At 46.4% G+C, this 20737-nt stretch overlaps 1 protein-coding gene across 1 annotated transcript in view; it reads left to right on the top strand.

Annotated features, from left to right (window-relative positions):
* Positions 1 to 18471, top strand: part of ENTPD1 (ectonucleoside triphosphate diphosphohydrolase 1) — a 33268-nt gene extending 14797 nt beyond the window's left edge. The window contains exons 2-11 of the mRNA XM_086467430.1: positions 7655 to 7788; positions 8163 to 8280; positions 9247 to 9397; positions 10304 to 10463; positions 10787 to 10813; positions 11105 to 11341; positions 11879 to 12139; positions 13194 to 13313; positions 13512 to 13649; positions 13805 to 18471. Of these exons, the coding sequence (XP_086323556.1) occupies positions 7655 to 7788; positions 8163 to 8280; positions 9247 to 9397; positions 10304 to 10463; positions 10787 to 10813; positions 11105 to 11341; positions 11879 to 12139; positions 13194 to 13313; positions 13512 to 13649; positions 13805 to 14011 (1553 nt within the window). The 3' untranslated portion in view covers positions 14012 to 18471. The remainder of the gene's footprint in view (positions 1 to 7654; positions 7789 to 8162; positions 8281 to 9246; positions 9398 to 10303; positions 10464 to 10786; positions 10814 to 11104; positions 11342 to 11878; positions 12140 to 13193; positions 13314 to 13511; positions 13650 to 13804) is intronic.
* Positions 18472 to 20737: the final 2266 nt, after the last annotated feature.

The raw sequence follows: 20737 nt of genomic DNA, 5'->3' as shown, positions 1-20737 counted from the left end.
TTAAGAGCAACAACAATTAAATAGTTGTACCCAATATCTGCCTGGGGCTGAACTGGGAACAAGCAACCAAAGCTGGTGAAGGTTAGTGCCCTTTACCAACTAGGATGCTGGACAGAGACAGAAAAGGGCATGACTGTCTATACAGGGACTAGAAAAGCTGATATGATGGTGGATCTTAGTGAATGAGAGGGTAATTCCTCAAAACCAAGTGTGACCATCTTATAATTTGCAATGCGGTACTTCCAGCACAAGGGCCATGTATATTGGCCCCAATCTCAATAGAGAAAGAAACATTGCTATGAGAGTTACAAATTATTATACAAGTAAGGCATGCTTATTCTGTGTCAACAAATAACATCTAGTAGCTCTTAAAAGAAGTGCTTTCCCAAATTCAGAAATACTTGAGCTGAACTAATGGAGTATTTAAAATGGCTGAATAAGAATGCTGAATAGAAGCAGCATATTCACTTCTTATTCTATGCCCCAAATGCCTTAGTCAAACAGTTGAAAGTTATGCTAATTTGAAAAATAATAACTCCTCTAAAAGATGCATATTTAGGGAGGGAAAAGGAAGCTGCAATTAATGCAAATTTAAAGTTAGAAAGTATAGAAGATGGCCAAAAGAAGCATAAGGAAAAAATTATGGCCAGAGATTTAAGAAGAGAAAAGTAGAATTTAAGGGTATAGAGCACAAAACGAAGCCTAGCAGCACCATTGCAAGTCAGCATATTAGAACTATCAGTAATAATAAAACTGAAAAGGTGTCAGTGCTCGAGGCTTCTTTTTCCCCTGAAAGAAAAATAAATGTCTTCACATCATGTGATAGCCAAGTATATTTAAGCAATAACTTAGGTGATAAGCTCAGGGCTGGAGGAGGCGGTGGGCAGGAAACCGTCTTGAACTCGCTGGATATTTTCTGATGAAAATTCAAGCTTTATGGGTAACAGCAATAAATCTTTTCCAGCTAAAATACAGCTTTGATGGGTTGGTAGCAAATTAATGCCAGGAGTTGCTTGGTAGGAGACTGATGTAACTGATCACAGTTGTTTCTTCTGATTTGAAAACCTCTTTGATGTGTGAATCCTAAAGAAATGAGTACAAATAGAGTACGAGCTCAGAAGCCCAGTAAACAGCATATAAATGTGAAAATTAACTGTCTAAAGGTCATTGTGTCAGCAGTATCCTGCCACTTGTTGGTTGTATTTGAGAATATTCAGTATCTCGGTCTGACTGCTGGGATATAAGCCAGGACAATATCTTCCCATAGAAAGACTATTTAATGAACAGGCATCGGGAAAGCTTTGGTGCGGACGGGGAGAGGCTGAGCTGTAGACACAGCACTGCTGGGCGCCGTGGGAACGTCTCTGACAGGGGAATCCACGTTGTGCACAGGGTGAATGGGCGATCTGTTGGTGGGGCAGCCCGGGTCGCAGGGGCTCCTGCCCGGAACCCTCTGGACATCACCCCTCAGCCGTAAACCCGCGCCGCAGGGCCAGTGTAAGCAGGGCCGTGGGACTGCCCGAAGCACAAAGCCTCTCTGTGCCGCTGCCGGCTGTGCGGGCGGGTGTGGAAGGAAGAGAAGGGCCCTGTGTGCTGCCGCTCCTTTGTGTCCGTCTCTTACTGCTGCTGCTCAGCTTTTGAAGCTTCTAGCACCCGTCAGCTCTCCAGGATTGCCATGTGCTTTTCTTTTTTCCAGGACAACAGGGTTCCTCCCATGTGTCTTGTGCAATTTCCCTGGGTCATATCCCAGTCACAGCTCTAAGATCAGCAAAAGAATGGGGTGCTCCCACCCTAAGCAATGTTGTACATACCGGTAGCATATGTCAGGGTGGTTGCTGTGACTGAATTATTTCTGAATGCAACCTGGAGCTTTGTTGGGGGAAGGAAGGAACAGATTTATTCACGTGCACCTGTGTCCCACAAGGAGAGCATATGCATAGTATTGGTCTTTGCTAACAGCATGGTTTATGAGTGCATCGCCCTCTTTTTGCTAACTCCCTGCCTTCTCAACCAAGGAAACAGAGCTAGGAGAAAGTCCAGGAGCCAACCCTGCCCTGAGACAGGATCAGCTGCAACAGCCCTGGCAGGTAGACTTAATTTGTCTAAAGATAGCTAATGTGTCTCTCTTGATCTTCTCTTTCTAAATTAAACTACCCAATTCCTTCAATCTTTCCTTAGAGAACAAGTTCTTAGACTTCTGATCTTTCTTCTTGTTCTCTTCTGGAGCTTCTCCAAGTGATCTACATCTTTCCTGAAAGGCATTGTCCAAAATTGGGCATAGAACTTCATAGAAGGCTATACCAGCGTTAGATGGAGGGAAGGATTACTGCAAACTGCAACAGCTGCAAGAATATTTTCTCTGGAAGTGATACTTAACTGACTGCTCACCATGCTGTCTTTGGGCCATGGCTATTCTCTAAATGTCATATTTGCTCTTGTCTTTAATCAGGTGAGTGGGATGTTTTCCCCAGGCTCTCCCCTATTTATCAAATTTATTTTGAATTCCAGTCCTATGTGTCAGTGTGCTTTTGCTCTCAACTCGGTACTATGACAGATATAGGTGCACTCTTTACTCCATCTTCCAGCTCATTAGCACACACGTGTGTATGCGCACATGTCACAGACTAGTTCAAGCACTCTGCTTGGCTGTGTAGCCTAGATCCATAGGAGTCTGCTGGGGTTTGAGACATGTAGGGCTGTGTGATTTCAAAGTGTCAAATGTCTCTGAAAGATGGCATCCAAGAGAAAACATATTACATTGTTGGGCTTATCAGTTTTGCTGACATTTCAGGCTTTGTACTTCAGCACTTATGAGTATTTAATCTGGAAAAACATAATCCACTAAATGTGTATTTGTTTACAGCACCACAAGGAGGGCCAGAAATCACACCAGTGTTTAGGCCACAGTCTTTGCCATATGAATAATTAAAACTTGGAGCAGAGTCTCCCACACTGTTCCATGTAACAGCTGTAAAAAAAAGTGATGAAAAGTCCTGATCTGGAGCTTGAATTCTAATTTCAACATGTTCCGTGTCTTCCCTGATATTTTGAAATAAAACTCCCTAAACTAAAGCAATTAATTTACTGTATATGCACTTATATGTATATTCTAAGAGAAACCTGAGCCTCTTGCCAGCCTAAGAAAAAGCTTTTCCAATATGTTGGCCTGAAGCAGGTGGTTTACATTACTTTGCAGCAAAATCTTCCTACATAACTTGGACAAGAGCATGTTTGAATGGAAAAGGCAGATAAAGAATGAGTAAGAAGTCAGGCGGGGACAAAGAACATTTCAGAAAAGGGTTGATAAATGAAGTAGTGTGGCTCTTCTGAGTGTTTATGGACTCAGATGCTTGGTTGTGGTGAGGCTGAAGATGGGAGTGCCTTTTAGGTAGCGTGCCTCAAAACCTGACGTGGGTTCAGCAACCTCACTGAGTGTGCAATTCAGCCTGATAAATTCCATGACTACCAAAATCTCATTTTCCCTCGGCAGGAAGACAATGTGCATCCCCCCTATTTACCCTGAAGAGCAGCAGTACTGACTGCTTCCATCCCCTTTCCCTGCTGGCAGAACTTCCTAGACATGAATTCCTGCAGTTAGTAAATGTGCACAGACTGCATTGCCAGAGCCACTGTCTACCGGGCTCTCTGCTGACCTGGATGATGTTCATTGGCAAGCAGCCGCCCTGACAGGTGCTCCTTCTGCCCAGGCTGCCCACCCTGTGCCACAGAGCTGGTCACAGGTGCTGGATGCATTCAGACTGCTCAGGGATTCAGGCACCCTTCAGCTATGGGCTCCTGTGCTCCTCCAGCTGGCAGTCAGGCAGGCAAGTCGTTGCTCCTTGCTTTAAAAATATGGGGGCATCTGACTCATTTCAATCCATACCGTTCCCAGTTTCTCAGTTTTCAAGTATGACTGTGTGCTTTTGTGATATGTGGTGATTCAGGTGCTTCTCAGCACTGCGCTATGTCTCTTTGATATGTTTAGGTTCAGGAGCTCCACAGACTATATTCCCATTTGCTGGGCTACGTGATTGCATGGGCATCCAGCAGCTCTCCCTCAAATATTGGACGTGTGCTTAGGAAACCAGTTATTGGAGAGACTCCCAACAGACTGCAGCAGCAGCGTGGGTGATCAGCAGCAGAGGTAGCTGCCAGCTGATGGGCAGGATTCGTAAGATACCGTCTTATTCTCTGTCGTCACTCCAAGCCTCGTGGGCTGCAGGCAATGTGTCTCGGAACTCCCTTTGCTTACAGCATGTAGCAGGGCTAATTTCATTAAATGCTATCAAATGTGGGTTTGCTGGGATTGCATAGGAGAGGTGCTGGGTCGATTTAGCACTGGCCGTGATGGTAGATGATGATGTCTCTGAGGTAGTACAGGTCCCCACCTCACTTCGTTCAGGCTGGGACTGTATCATCTCCTGGTGTAATGGGTACGTTACTGTGCAAGGCTAGTCTCACTGCGGGCCTGGTCAGAATGCTTAAGAAAAATACAAGCAGATTATTCTGTATGCGGAGGTGGGCTGCTAGACTGTTCAGGTAGATGGAGAAGGCTGGAAAGATAAAAATCCAGAAAGGATCATTGCTTTTAAGTTGGTTAAGAGAATAAATTCCAGGAGGGTTGAGAGTTGCAGAAGTTTTGAGACAGAGTTGGAACAAAGACAGAGGGAATAGACTGTAAATAAACAAATTAAGGCTGAAAGTGAGAACATTTCTGGCCATACAGAGGTGTGCTGAGAGCATAACAGTGACAGTGGGAACTGCCTCTGTCAGGGTGGCACTTGTGTAGTGGAAGGGTGATGGCCTTGCTGTACATCCTCTTGTGATCCCTTCTGTAACAGGCTGAGCATCCAAAGGAAAGAGCAAACACAAACTTTAACTGTGTGCTAAGCCAGAGATAACAACAGTATTTGTATTTATTAGAGATGATGAGTCACGGTGAGGTTATCTGAACTAGGCGTGGCTTTGGACTATGTACAGCATCTCTCATTTTCTGCTTGAAAAGCCTAATTTCAGTTCTTAAGATAGCCTTAGCCTGTCTTTATTGCATCTCTAAAATCAGATGGTTGCCTGACTTCTTTTAACATTTGTTGCTAAGTCTTGTTTGGTGAGAAGGGAGCTGGGAGGTGGGCAGCCTTGGCTGTGAGTGACATCTCCTGGCATGCAGAGCTGCCAGTGACTTAGTGTGATGTTGGCTGGAGGAGCAGTTTCCTATTTGTCTTGAGGCTCTGGAAGACACTGGGGACAATCCTGCTTCCTTGCCTTCACACAGAGCCGCCTCCCACGCTGGTGTGGTCCTTCCTGGGTTATTCAGTGACAGAAACAGGGTTTCTGCAGAAAAACTGCTGTCAGCCGGAGTGGCTGCCAACGTCATTCTCAGTTGATAGCTAACTCAGAGACAGAATGGATATTAGATCTGTTTATGTTCTGGGACCTGCACTAATCACTGGATGGAACCAGTGGTAGCCCCCTACAAAAAACCAAAGAGACCAAAATTAGAAACAGACGGAGATGCTGGGCTGTGCTCCAACATCTGGAGAGTGCTTAATGCCAGCACAGCTGGGCAGGCCTCCAGCGCCAGGCGGCTCTGAGCTTTGTGGTGGGGAAGAAGAAAAGCAGTGTCATTTCTATGTCTACTTATGGCCTTATGTGATGTTTTTATCACCACTTACAGCAGGCAGAATGGGAGAAGAGCAGAAATCTGTCTCTATTTGGGTTCTGGCTAGGCACAGAAAGAGAGGATCATGCCCGCTTAATCTTTAGCTGAGGAAAACTGCTAGTGGAAGAAAAGTCCTGGGGCCGGGCACTCAGAGGTGCTAGGGGGTCAAATACTGCCCCACTTGGTGGAGACTGAGGAGTGTTTGCATGGCATTCAACAGCAACATGAACGTAGGGTGCAAAGGAGCTGGAGGAGTCTAGGGAATAAGTTAATTATTTAGCCACCGCAGAACCTGCAATTATGCCTAGAGCTGATGGAGGTAACCAAGTGTGCAGAAAAGGGAACTTGTTCAAATACCTCACCTTTCTGAGCAAATGGCAGGTGAGTTTTATTTCAATTACATTGAATTCTTTATCTGGATTTGCAGTGTTGTGTTTTGGTTTGGTTTTGTTTTTTTTTAAATAATCAAGTATTCAAGTCTGTACACTTCGAGTGCTATTTGGAAGGTCATTGCTTTGCTAGGCTACCTTCTGTATTATGCTTATCATTTTGTACCTTTTCTTGTATGAAATACTTCAAAAAACGTTGCTTGGTAGCATTAGAGTTCACACAGACAGGTGCTCTGGTATGGGACACAGCAGTGAAATCACATATCTACAAACCCCAGACTCCTGAAAGTGCTCATGACACTGAGCTAAAATTCAAGCAAAAGTCATGTTCAGGGTTAAGGAAATAATGTACCTTGGGAAAAAATTACTAATCTCCAGTTGCAGGTGGGATGCAGACAATTAGCATTATGCCTCTGCCTACAGACAAGGGATTTCTACAGCTGTTTATTGGGATGGTCCATTACAGTGAGAAAATTGTTCCTTCTTTGCTGCTAATGCTGCTACTTTCATAGTGCAACTACTGAAAAGATAGAGCAGACACACAACACCCATCACAACAGGAAGTTTGAAAATCTTAGAAATGATGCAAAGTCACCCATGGTTCGTTTCTATGACAGTAAACACCCAAGAAAGCTGTTAGTCGCTGCTTCTAGGCAAGATCTCAGAGTAAGGGTGGCAATAATTACACGGATGTGCTGTGCAACTGTCAGCAGCAGTTTCAGTTTTCAAGAGTGCTAGCTTCATATCCATACTGTGCAGCTAATTTTACATTACAGCATCTGTTTTTATTCATTTTTCTAGTGCTAAAATAATTTTTGTTCAACAGACGTGCTCAGTGCTAGCATAACCTAAGCCAACTACTCTCTCCAATAAGAAGAAAAGTCTCCCAGCTGTCATGCTCTGCTGTTTCTAATCACTTCAGTCCATGAGTTCTGGGGCCTTTTTGAATAAAGCTGTATAAAATGCATTCTTACCTCCTACTGTCTGGTATGTGCACTAGACTATTTTTTTAAGCTGCATTCTTGGAGATATTGGCAAGCATGCTGTGCCTCCAACACGCACTCACAAAATGTTAGCTTCCAAATTCACTTCCAAATTTCACAGTTAGCCTCAGCAGATTTACACATGAGCGTGATGAGAGGGAGCACAGAGCTCCAGGTCAGCGTTAGGTTTCAAATGGACCTGCTTGTTCTCTTGGCACTTTAGGTTCCATTTTCTCTAGGAAGGTGGGAAGACATTATTTGTCTACAGTTAGAGATTTCCAGAGGTATGTTGCTTTTTTTCACTTGGGCTAACTTCTAAAAATAACTTTAGGATTTGGGATCATTTGTAAGGTTTGTATGGTTTTGCATCTTGAAGTCCTCCTTCACCACCACCTGGCACAGGGTAGACCATGGACAAGTGGCACGGCCCATGAAAGCAGATCTGCAGGACACCAAGGCTGAGCTCTGCCTCTAAGAAATCCCTCATGAGCAGGAGATGGGAGCAGGGATGGGCAAAGGTAGATGCTTCATAGTAGAAAGGGACTGCAGGAACATGCCTGAAGACCTTTGGAGTGTGAGGTAAGCTGCACTACTGGGATACTAACATCCTTTTTCTGCTCTAGTCACAGGTACCAAACCAAAGATGTCCTGGACAAGAAAAATTCTACTCATCCTGGGATTCTTCTCTACTTTGGCTGTGATTGCTTTAATTGCTGTAGCAGTGACCCAAAACAAGCCACTTCCGAAGAATATTAAGGTATTACAAGCAAGCTGGGGGGTTAGGCGTGCATAGTGCTCCAGGACATGTTGCTGCCCTTGCTGGGTCTGGCTAACCTCTCTTTCTGGCTCTGTGCACCTCAACATCTTGTTTTATATCTTCATGGTAAAAACAGGTAGGGCTTCATAGGGGATCATCTCCTCAGTATCAGTCCCCATTTTGCTGCTTCTCTGCTCTTGTATCCTTTGATGGAAACTTTGCACTGAAGCACTACTGAGAAGATTAAAGACACAGCATGTTCCCACAGATGCCAGATAGGTTGTTCAGTTCTGGTCCCCCCACATGTGGAGACCAACACACACTGTGTCTGGTTCAGTGCCTCACGTGCAATGACGGCTCTGTTTTGCCCACAGTATGGGATTGTGCTGGATGCAGGGTCGTCCCACACTAACCTGTATGTGTATGAGTGGCCAGCAGAGAAGGAGAACGACACTGGGGTGGTGCAGCAGGTGGAGGTGTGTAAAGTCGAAGGTAAGAGGAGAAAAGGGAGCTGTGGAATGGGCATGGGATGAGGAAGAGATAATGCAACCCAAGGGCGGGGGAGGAGAAATCTGGAGGAAGAGGTCAATAGTGAAAATAGTGTTACATCTGTGAGCTAATGTGTATCCCACCACTTCCCATGGGGAGCTGTATGTGCCTGACCTTCCTGGGAGGAAAGCTGGATCCACCTTCTCCTCTGTTTTTAGGATGCTTGGAAGTAATGTACCAAAGAATGTACTTGAATAAATAAAACATCTGCACACAACCTTGCTGAAGTGCTGATGAACGTCAGCCAGCAAGAGGGGAGGGCATGGTTTGCTCTTTGTCAAGGCTTCTGTGCAAGCTAGGCACTGGGCTTGCAGGCCAAGGTTGCTCAACTTATGCATGTCATGGTTTATTTTTTATTCTATTTAATTGCTGTGTAGATATTCTATGGTTTAGGAAGGCACAAATGAAGCCCAAGGATGCACATGACAAGGAACAAAGTAGACCCTCATGGATCACCGTGCTCTGGGGGGCAGAGAGGTGTTGTCAGAGCCTGCCTGGGGTGTGAGCATACAAATACACAAACAAATGACAGCATCTTCCCCTGGAGGACCCAGTGTAGTGAAGGGTCAGGGATTTTTAGGCGCAGATCCAGGGTACACTCAGGCAGAAGCAGAGATGAGTCTGCAGATGTCCAGGACATACTAAGCAAATGATCTGTCTCACTGCAGTCCTCATTGCTAGTTCATAGCCTGCTTCACTGAGAGTGGGTGGCAGATGCTGAGTGCTGTGGCTGTCTATGTGTGCACCAGGCTTAATAGGCACTGTAGGATTTCTAAAACTCCTTAGAAATGGGGTGGTTGAATCTGATGTTGCTGCCTGTGATAGTGATATGGTTTAATATGACTGCTCATGATGCACTCTGGGGTTACGCTTGGAGTTTGAGCAATGAAGTGTCCTTATTTCTTGAAGGCCCTGGGATCTCAGGTTACTCCCACGTCACGGAGAAGGCAGGTCCCTCTCTGGCACAGTGCCTACGACAAGCAGAAGAGGTGATTCCCTCAAGGCAGCACCAAGAGACACCCGTCTACCTCGGAGCAACTGCCGGCATGCGGCTTCTCAGGTACTGCAGGGCTTGTTCCCTTCTCCTGCACCGCTACGCCTGGGACTGCCACGGATGCTCAGTGGGGGCCTCTTGGGCAAAGTCCTTGGAAATGCTGCCAGCTCATCGTTTGCCCAGATTTCCTTTTCAACCACTGGCCTCTCTGAGCCCTGAGTCTCCCCGGGCTCTTCCCCTGCTTGCCCAGAAGGTCCATTTGCACTCACTTCAGGCTTCCATCACCTCCAGCACCCACGTGTAGTGCAGAGACACCAGGAGGGTAGCAGTGCCCAAGCTGATGCTCAGGGGATACTCAGACATCCTCCACATCAAGGGGATGCTCAGACATCCCCCACAGTCTGGTATTAGGCTTGACCCAGGACTTTTGAGCCCAACCACATTGCAACTCCTCACATACCTTGACTCAGCCCAAGACCATCAGAGCTAAGGTAACTTTATAATCGTATCCTCCTTTAATTCCAACCTCTAATTTTCATGAGGGTGCCCAAGACCTCTTGCCTGGCTGGGACAGGGAGCTGATATTATGTATGTATTGCCTGGGAAATCTCCCTGGGGATACCAGAGGGCACGGATTTCTTATGCAATGCTGATGGTGAAGAGTGAGAGGAATCTCCATGGTGCAATCCCTACCAAGGCACGTGCTCCAGGAGAACAAGAGGGCTCTGGTCTCTGTTCTAGACACCACTCTCAGCTGTGGGGTCTGTAGGTGTCAGAGCTGGTGGCAGCTGTGCTGTCAAGGGGTGACAGAGAGGGACGTGGCCAGTTAGAGCTGGATGTACCCATATGAATGACTATTCTGTTCTCATTAATGCTTGGTGAGGAGTTGCAGCCTGCTTACTCAGAATAAAGCCCATAGGCTGCAGAGAGCTCTCAGCCAGAGTCACTCCATCCTTTCTTCCATTCATCCAGCTTGGAGAATAAAAGTGCAGCTGACAAAGTCTTGTCCTCAGTAGAGAAGACGCTACGCTCAGCTCCCTTCAACTTCCAGGGTGCTAGAATCATCAGTGGTCAGGAAGAAGGAGCCTATGGATGGATCACCATTAACTACCTGCTGGGCAACTTCAAGCAGGTACTGTATCAATGGCAAGTCCATATTTTGAATCATCAGCTTGCAGCACTTTGTTAACTGTGCCTTGCAGGAGTGTGTTACAGGCACTATCTTCCCTTGTAAGCCATTTATGAGAGACCAGGAAACTGCACATCTTGCCTCAGCAATTACTGTGAGTACATCCTGATACAAATAAGTATCAGGATGTACCACTGTAGCCAGGCTTAAAGCACTGAAATAAAACACCAGAATCTTTGATAACTTTGCCTGGATACAGCATCCTCCTCACTCCCTGATCTAAAATATGTGCCTGCAAAGTTTGACAATGATTCTTTACTATTGAGCTTCTACATCATCTGGGAGCTGAAACAGTAAGTTGACTGGGTTTTCTCGTAATAATTGTGTTAGATTTCATATTCTTAGTCCTCCTGCAAACACTGATGTGATCCATCTTCTGCTTTTCCAAGCCTGCATCTTTCTTGTGTCTTGTTCCAGCTCCCATCTCTGCCCCCCTCCAGGTCTTCCTGCCTTTCCTGTGTTCTGTGCTCCTGCTTCTCTCCTCATAGGTCTTTTTTTTTTTTTTTTTTTTTTGTGCTCCCAAATAAATCTTCTTCATGCCTGATGTACCTGGTTTTCATTGTTTTGTTTTTTTTTTTTTAAAGTCTGGCTGGACAAAACTTCTACACTCCCTGAAATCCGTAAGTGAGACATCAGGAGCACTAGACCTCGGAGGAGCCTCAACACAGATTACCTTTGTACCAAATGAACTCTCTCCTGAGTCCCCAGAGAACACGCTCTATTTCCGTCTCTACGGCAAGGATTACCTTGTGTACACGCACAGCTTTCTCTGCTATGGGAAGGACCAGGCTCTGCAACAGAAACTGGCCAGGGACCTACAGGCAAGTACATCTGTAATTGCAGGTGCAGGTCCTGGACCCTCCCAGCTTTGATATACTGGTGCTATAACAGTTGCTGTGTTCCTGCCAAATGTCTCATCCCTTAGTCTGGGTTTAGGAAATGTCATTATCCTCCATAAAGACTGGGCAGATTCCCAAAGAGATGACAGTTAACACTTTGAAAAGTACTACAATTTGAGGTGCCTTGATTCCTGGGCATGGGATAGCAGGAGTACTGTGCTTAACTGAAGTACTCAGGGGAGGTGATATTTCACCATCTCTGAGAACCCCAAATCAAGAGCAGCTTCAAAAAATGTGGCTAAAAGTAATTTGTCCAGGGTCCTACAGGGAGGCTGTGGCAGTACCCACATCTCCCAAATCACAGCCAAAGAGTAAACCATCCTCATCACTTTGACCCGATGTGTGTACATTGGTGTGATGTACTGTGACAAGTGCTTTGTGGCCACTCTTCCTTGTGGCTCTTTCCTAGAGTGTTACTCTAGAGTGAAGTGTAACAGCTTGAGTTGATTTTACTTTCAGACCATGGAGAACAGCAGCCTCTTTGATCCGTGCTTTCACCAGGGGTATCAGAGGACTATAAATATAAGTGACCTCTTCAAAAACCCTTGTACATCAGTCAAGAAAAAGCAATTTCCTTTCAGCCAGCTGTACATACAGGGAGAGGGGGATTATCAAAAGTGCCGAAGAAACATCCAGAAACTCTTTAACAAAACCAATTGTCCTTACTCCAGTTGCTCCTTCAATGGGATATACCTACCTCCATTACAAGGGGATTTTGGGGTAAGTCTTCACATTCTTCAACTCTCTATAACCCAAAATATCAGAAGAGCAGAAACTTAGAGCAATGCTAGGATGTGTTCTCCATGGCTGGGGCAGGAAACAGTTTCCAAATGGATTTTTGGACATATAACTACAACAGTAGTGCTGCACTTGCTGTGAGGACAGCACGTGTAAGAGCTACCCCAGTAAATACTGGCCTGTCAGTACTGCACTGTTGCGATTCTAACCCATCTCCTGTATAAATCTCCTTGGGGTGCTCCATTTACTGATTCATATTTCAAGCAGTCCTTCCTGATGGTCAGCACCAAAGGCAGGAGAGCCTGCTGCAGGCCGTGCATAATACACTGCTCCTGCAAATCTTGTCTCCTGAGGTCAATGGTGGTACCAGATCTGAAATTCTTCCAGAAGTGTGTGAGCACTACAGAAATCAATCAGTCATCTCACCTGTCTGCTTCCCAGACGTGATGAGACGCTCTGAACACACGTCATGTGTGATAGCACACTGAACGTCAGTCCTAGAGCTGCAAGACTTCAGTGGCTGTGAGGCTTTCTGGGGAGCTGTTAATACTCCCTTGCCCTGTTCATAAACTGTCCCCTACCTGTCAGCTATTGGCCGTGGTCAGAGACGGATTTTCTAGACTTTGGATTATATGCTGGGGCTGTGTACAGTCCTTTCAGACCATCACCTCTACTGTTTGTGGCCATATTGGCTGCGCGTCCATCTCATTCAGTTGCCAAAATGGGATCACGGTTGTGATGGCAAGTAGCGTTCAACATGTGCCACTCTGGCACCAGTGCACAGAGGAGAGTTCTTCAGGATAAAGTGGTCAGTGAAGTTCCTAGCTCTGCCTTCTTTTTGGGGTCCTTAGCTCTCATCAGGTCTGACAGATGTGTCTCAAAATTACATCACTTTTGAAAATATACCTATTTTTGTATGTGTGATGTTGGTTCTTCTATTTCTCTATCTGTAAATAAAGCCATTTTCTTTTGTGGGATTTCTGCTGTCCTGCTCATGCTGAGGCCCACTCAGGTTAAAATATTCTTTCTCCTTTAGGCTTTTTCTGCTTTCTACTTTGTGATGAACTTTTTGAACCTGACCAGTGAACAAAGCCCTGTTGCCCTGGACAAAGTGGCCAGCACCATTGAGAGCTTCTGCGCCCAGCCTTGGCATGAGGTAAGCAGTGCTTGTGGCAGTGGGCTGGGGCTGCCAGGTAGCAAGAGCTGCTGATATTTTTCTGTAGGATAAGTGGTTTGAGGTAACTTCCAAGGCAAGAGGGCGAAGATCCCCCCAGCACCTGCAGTGGATGCTCAGGCATAAGCTGGAGCAGCGAGAAGCTGTGTTTAACAGCCTGGTGACTTCCTCCTTCCCTAGGTGAAGACAGCGTATCACCAAATAAAAGAAAAGTACCTGAGCGAATATTGCTTCTCTGGAGCCTACATCCTCTCTCTCCTGGAAAATGGCTACGAATTCACTGAAAAGAACTGGCAAAGGATCCACTTCCTTGGAAAGGTGTGTTTCATGGTGGGGAGGACTCTACCCCAGCAGCTAACTGCAACCTCTGCTCCACAGAACAGTCCTTTTTCCCCAGGGGTGCCACTGCCGCGGCAATGCCGCAAGCAGCCCCTGCACCTCCCAGCACTGATTCTGCTCCTCTCCCATTTCAGATTGGCAGCAGTGATGCAGGCTGGACCCTTGGCTACATGTTGAACCTGACCAACATGATCCCTGCAGAGGAGCCTGCTATGCCCCCTCTTTCCCATGGCAGCTATGTGGGGTTGATGGTGCTGTGCTCCCTCGTGCTGGTGTCTGTGCTCCTGTTTGCCTGGCTTCTCTTCCACAAGCCCAAGTGCCTGCAGAAAGGGATTGTTTAGGAAGAGCCCTGGGGAGAAAGGGGCCATGTCACTCCAGCCGTTCAGGGCTAGGAGACCCTGGCAGAGCAGGCTGTACTGCAAAGCCCCTCTTGCCTCTCACCGAAGCTACTGACTGTGTACAACAAGGGCATTTATTTCTTCTGACTCACACTTGCACTGACAGACATTGGGACATCAAGCTCGCCACCTCTCTCTGCCAAGGACAGACAAGCAGGTGTCCCCTCCTTGAATGGGTCGTACTTTCATTCAATGAAACTTTGCTACTTGTTGGTTTTTGCCTTCTGCACAGCATTATAAAGAGAAAAGTGGCAGCAATCTTTGGGAGCCGGTGCTCCTGCAAGGGTAATCTCAGGGTCATACATCCCACTGAGCTCTTGGGAGCGATCACATGCAGGGTGATCCTGCTCTTCCTCTGATGAAGCTGTTCCCAAGAGCCTTTTCCGCACCAGCACATCTCCACTCGCCTCCCCATGCCCTGAGCCCTTGCAGCCCTCTAGCCGAGTACGGCCACCTGCACCCAGCTGGCCCCCGAAACCGGCCAGGCTCCCAGATGCCACTCTGCGAAAAAAAGGGATGAGGATGAAGAAACTGAGTGGGCTAGTGATCATCAGCCCTTAGCTGGGCTCTGGTGGCTGTCTGCTCCTTTCACAGGTGGCAAGAAGCCTCTTTCCCACGTCTTCCTGACATTGCTGCTGGACCAAAGCTGGCTCACTGTTAAACTTAGCCATTCCCATGTCCCTAGCATACATCAAGACATGAGTTCCCAGCCAGGCATTGCTGATTTTTGTAGGAACCGTTCATACTGGCCAAGAATCCTTGACCAGTAGTGACTGCTTATGCCTACAGGGACTCTGGTGTGACCAGCATGCCTACAGGTATACACCCACTAAACCAACCCAGTGTCACTATGCTGAACATACAGCAGCCTCCAACCTAGGGAAAATGTTCATTAGGTCATGTTCCTTTATAAATAGACAGCTGACAGCAGTTAACCAGCATGAGCATGCACAGATTGAACCACTCTTTCTACCAGCAAAATCAGTGAAAATTTGCCTTTCCTTCCCTCATGGCTTAGGCTTATCCCATGACCATAAGACCCAGGGTTTGTCAGTGCACATACTGCAGCCCACCTTCTAGCACACAACTAGGGCGATGCCACTGATCAGGTTTATGAATCCCTTTCTTCCATTTTCCACTCCTTGGTCAAAAAAAAAAAAAAAAAAAAAAAAAAAAAAAAAAAAAAAAAAGAGATGTCAGAAATCCATTTTTATAAAAACACTTGGAAACCACTGGTGCCTGTCGACCTCCCACAAATTTTCAGAAATCTCTTCTCCTAATGGCTTGTAAGTGCTGGAGGCCAAAAGAAAGCAGATATTGTGGAGAAAAAGGCATGGCAAACACACACCTTCACCTGTTTCCCCGAGCAAAGCTGTAGAAGGTGCAGAGGGGATTGGGATGTGCAACCCCAATAAAGCCTTCTCCTTTAGGCAAGCACAGACAGAGCTTGGGGCTTTCATGTTCTCCCAGCCTGTCCCTCTGCACAATGCAGGCTGGAAAATGTCCCCCAGTTATTTCTACTTCATGCCTGGAAGTAGGAATCATAACATATTGAAGGACCAAAAGGTAAGGGAAAAATCTACCCTGTATTGTGGTAAGATCTTCGGGCAGATCATTGTTCTTCCAAAAATCCATGTCTTATTTTTGCTCTGAATTAGCTAGCTTCAGCTTCTGTTGGGTCTTGTTCTGCCCATTTCAGAAAGGCTAAGTAGCTCTCTGCTATGAAAAGCCCTCTTTCCTTGTTGGTGCTTGCAAGTCGTCATTGTATCATATTAAATAGACTGCCCTTCAATCTGTAAAATGCTCTGTGTTGACCTCACTTGTAGCTCTTGACTCCACTTCCTTGAAAATTTTTATATCTTTCTGAAATTTGGACATCAAAGTTTCCAGCAGCAAGTGGTAATAGAATCGCTAATAGTGTATATAAAAGTAATGCCCTCTGGTTTTGATCTATCCTTTATGTTCCCCATTTGTATATCTCAGGACCAGGACTGTTTACGCAAGAGAAAGTTTTGGGGCTGTTTTGTTCAGTTGGACTATTGCAACTTGGCTTTTTTTCAGTCATTTTATTCCAGAACAGCCACTGTGCAGTCTCACACCGTATATCACTGTCTCTTAACACGAGCCACTTTGCCTTCCACGTGGCTTCACTATTCAAAGAACATTCCCCCAAGCAAGTGATCCAGATCAACCTGCAAATAACAGTTCCCCACACTGTTTGTCCATTCACCAGTTTTTGTTTTATCTGCAAATACATTGAGATGTTGGAATTCATCTAAAGATGGAGTCTTCCTTCTGTTGTTTTCAGCAGATAGGTAGATGAGAGATTAACAGTAGTTTTTCGTCGCGGCTGGAAGGCATGCAGGAGAGCATGTGATCAGAGCTGCTTCAGCTCCTCAGTCAGCCCCACTTACAACACACTCCATTCTGTGCTACCTTCCTTGCATATGGAGTCTTCGCAGCAGAGCAGGTGCCCTGGAGAAGCTCCCCACATGAGCTGGTGCATCCTTCCTCCCCATGAACAGTGTGGAAACTGCAGAACGGTAATTCCTCTCCTGAGACCTCCTCGGGGATCTGTCAGCTGCTTAGTTGTGTCTGTGATGCTGGAACTGACATATCCATTGGGACATTCCAGAAATTGATGCAGAGACTTCATGTGGAAGCTGGTGTGGAAAGATAGCCTGTGCCAGTCTGCTTTTCTGGTCCCTGCTAAAGGTTTATGCCAAAGGAAAAGGTCAAATACAGAATCTGGGAGAAGAGCTTTAGCAATGTTTTGTGTCTCTATTGCAAATCCCATGGTATTAATATTGTTCACTCTTGATTCTGGAGTCAGGTGATCAGCTGGTATCTTCACTTACTCCCTCCTGCCTTCCTTCTCTTGTTTTTCAGTTTGGGTTGTGGTATTTTTAAAGCTGTAAATGTGACATGGTGCAACCTAAAGGCCCCAAACTGATAAATACAAAATACGTTACATTATTTTTAAACTTTATGACTTTTAGACCATATTTACGAGTCAGTCTCTCCAGAACAAGAATTTCTAAGGTGACACCAGACATGCCATTTAAAAATCTCTTGAGCAGTCTGAGGGTCCAGGAATTGGTTGACTGAAGGCATCCTATCAGGGTGAGACCCTTGCATATCACTGGCTGTACTTGAACTTTCACAGAAAAGCGTAAGATTTTTTCTCCCCATTTCTCCTGCTATTGCAGGACTTTATCCATGGAGGCTACTCAAAATCCATGGTCAAAGAATTTAATGAACATTCATTTCTTTGCTTCTGCGCTGCATCTGACCCAGCTGTATTCAGCTCAAACATGTGTTCCAGAGCTACCCAATATGTACGTGAAGACCATCAACGATTGTGGGGGGAATTTTCAAATATGACAGTAATAATATGGTATCACTTCTCTCGTTAATGCAGTTGATCTGCCTCACTGATAATTATCTGTGCCTTATTTCTAATTTGATAGCTTCTGGCTTTAATTTCCAGCTACTAGCTCCTGTACAGTTTTGCTCTTCTGGGTTAAAGCATCTTTTAACACCACATGCTCTTTGTTTGCAAATATTTATTCACTGATCAGCTCTGCTGGGCTGCCAAGACTCCAGACCTTGGTCTCTCCCGTTTTGCCACGGAAAGCCCTGAGATGTGCTGCAGCAAGGTGGGATGAGTGTCTCCGGTTTTGGTTAAAATGTTGAGTGGTCCATTTTTGGGAAGTTTCCTTGCAGGGGGATTTGATAGCTTTGCAGGGTGCAGGAGCAGTGTGGTCTCTTTAGGACTGATGATTTCCACAAGACCTCTTGTGTTCCCCCAAGTGTCAGGTCTGAGGCAAAACTATCAGTGACCCTGAGATTTTCAGGGATCGGAAGAGAAAGCCTGGGTGCCTGCAGCATGCTGACCTCTTGCAGAAACAAATCTGTCCCTACCACAGTCTCTAAGCACCCTCTGCTCTCCTCCCCGACACAGCCAGCTCTCCTCAGGCTACAGCTGATTCCTCTGGTCCTACAGCAAAGCACAGCAGATCCTCCATTTGGAAGAAAGCTCTCAGAAGTGGGGCCATCACCTCTGTGGTGAGAGGCTGATTTGTGATGTTGGTGCTGGCCAGGGCTCTCCAGCTTCTCCAAGAGCAGCTCTCAGCTTGATGCATGTCCCTTTTTCATCCGTTCCAATTCTTCCCTTGCTCTGCGCCAGCAGGGATGTGCAGGCTCTGCAGGGCTGCCAGCTGCATCACAGGGCTCAACAGCCTGTTCAGGAGGGGCTGGGGGGGACACAACAAGGACAGCAGTCTGGGCCACCCAGGCCATGTGCTCTCTTTTTTGCAGCTCAGCTCTGAAGAAATTGGTCTTTGTTTTGAAGCACACACAAATTTCTGTATGCTTATCACAATAAAGACTTCTGAACTGATGCTAGAAAAGTTTGTGTACTGTTTTCCAGAAGATGGGAACTCGCCAATAGTGGAATGGAGAGTCTGGCACTAAACATGGAAAAGTCCCGAGTTGGGATTTCCCCTCTTGCCAATTCCCTGCTCTTCTCCTGGGCTGCATCTGAAGTTCCTGGTGGATGGGCAGCATCCCCTCCTGGCAAGAAAAGGCACTGTGGTCCTTCCCGGGCTCTGGGCACCTCACGGGGGTGGCATAACTCCAGGGAATGCTGCTAGTGCCCAAACACCATCTTTCCTTGCTTTAGCTTCACCCTTACCTCCCCAAAGCAGCTTGTCCTCCCCTGCTGCACACTGGACAGCTTCAGTCCTCTGTCCTCGTTTTCCCTCTCCCTCCCCCAGGCAGCACCACTGGCATCATGCTGGCACTACAACCCCCCCAAAACAGATGAAAGACAGGGGGCCTGTGCCCCTGGTTCGCGGGGCCGTGCGGCTGCGTGCCTCTGTGTGCAGCCACAGCTGTAGCTCCGCCAAGGCAAACATGCTTGTCACGGTTCATCATTCTTCTTTCAGTGCACACTCTCCCCAGTTTGCTCATGGCTCTCAACTTGAACTTGCCTCAAATTTTCCAATCTTCTCCCAGTAACAATATGGCCAGAATTAAAACGAACACACCAGGTGGAGTCTTTCCACAGCTGGCTCTGGAGGGATCAGCTCCTTGCTGCCTGTGACCCTCAGCAGCACAGCAATGAGGGGTATGAGGCTCACATTCGCATTCCTCTCACCCTTGCCACCATGGCACAGAACGTTCCTGCTCGCTTTCTTTCTCCCATTGCCTCAAGGTCTCTCCATTTTTGAACATCTGGGGGGCGGAGGGTGGGGGAGTGGTATGTGTGTGTGCGCGTGATCCATCCCAGATGTATTAGCCGCATTTTCCAAATTAAGTCTTTGTTTACTTCCTGCACTGTTTCTAAGAGCTAATATCCTATATTGTTTGTTTCGGCTTTCATCAGTGTTTTTAACATGTCTGAACTTATTATTAGCTTAAAGCTTCATTAGCATGTCATTTTCCTAGAATGTAATAAGAGCCATGCTAACTCAGATCAGACAGGCAGTGCACTGGCACTCGTCTCCAGCTGAGCAATAGGCAAGGATTTAGATGGACATTTAGGGAAAAGGCATGATCCTTCTCTTCTAGCAATCAGGGGTGTAGGAAAGTTGTGATCAAGCCATTGCTTCTGGATCTGCATAATTAATAGCTGTGGATGCCCTAGTTCTCTATGAATTCACCCTATCCTCTTTTGCACTCATTTAACTTCCAGCTTCAACAAGGTAATTTCACTGTACCTTGTGTGCAAAACTATTTCTTTTTGGTTGATTTAAACATGCTACCTGATAACGGGCTGCCTCCATCCCTATGCTACAGATAATACTGACTAATTCTCCAGACCTAATAGTGAGTGAGATGTGTTCTCTGCCCATCCCAGGTTTTGCTCATGTCTCCTTTTTAGGATCTCACAATCTGGCATTTTTTTTTCTGTTGTTTCTCACATCAGTGTTGCTTGTCTCCATAGGAAAGTGAGAGCTTTTCCCATGTGTCCCTTGGCAGCACTGCAGCTCCAACTCTGCCACTGCTGTCCCAGGCTACTGAAAACAGCCTGGGAAGGGAAAGGGGAGGCGGGAGACAGACCAAACATGGGGTTTGTGCTATTTTACTATAGCCCTGCCTAGCGCTCTCTGGCTGCCAAGTAACACTGGCTAGCACTGGAAACCTGCCCACCTCTTTTGCATTGCCTTGGTTGCTGAAAGCAGAGGAGAGAGCAGCTCCACGGGAACCCAGCAGCCCTGGGAGCAGTGATGAGAAGGAGGCGAGGGCACTTCCCACTGCTGCATGGGCCACCAGGTCTGCAAAACACCACCAGACGTGGCTTGCTATAGAGGTAACAGCTGTCCTACCATACCCATGCTCACCATACCCATGCTCGCCATGCCCTGCCACAGCCTCAGCTACTTTTACTTCATTTCCTGCAAGTTCTGGGAGAAGCTGGCAGCTCCAGCACCATTTCTTGTTACCTGATTAAAGATGGGTGCAATGCCATTCCCACTCCTGAATGTGTATTGCTCTGACTGACAAGTGGAATGTGGTGGGATGGAGCTTAACTGGGAAAAAGTATTAATATGGTTACTGCTATCTTTATACATGTGTAATATTCTTTATTTTTCTGGTCATATCTTCAAAAGATATTTGTTCAAAACCAGGACTTTACACCTTTTTTTTTTTTTGAAAGGGGCA

The sequence above is a fragment of the Leptosomus discolor genome, chromosome 6 (assembly GCF_034619465.1).
Source record: "Leptosomus discolor isolate bLepDis1 chromosome 6, bLepDis1.hap2, whole genome shotgun sequence".
NCBI lineage: Eukaryota > Metazoa > Chordata > Aves > Leptosomiformes > Leptosomidae > Leptosomus > Leptosomus discolor.
Note: the sequence above shows the minus strand (reverse complement) of the source record. Positions and strands in the feature narration are given on the sequence as shown.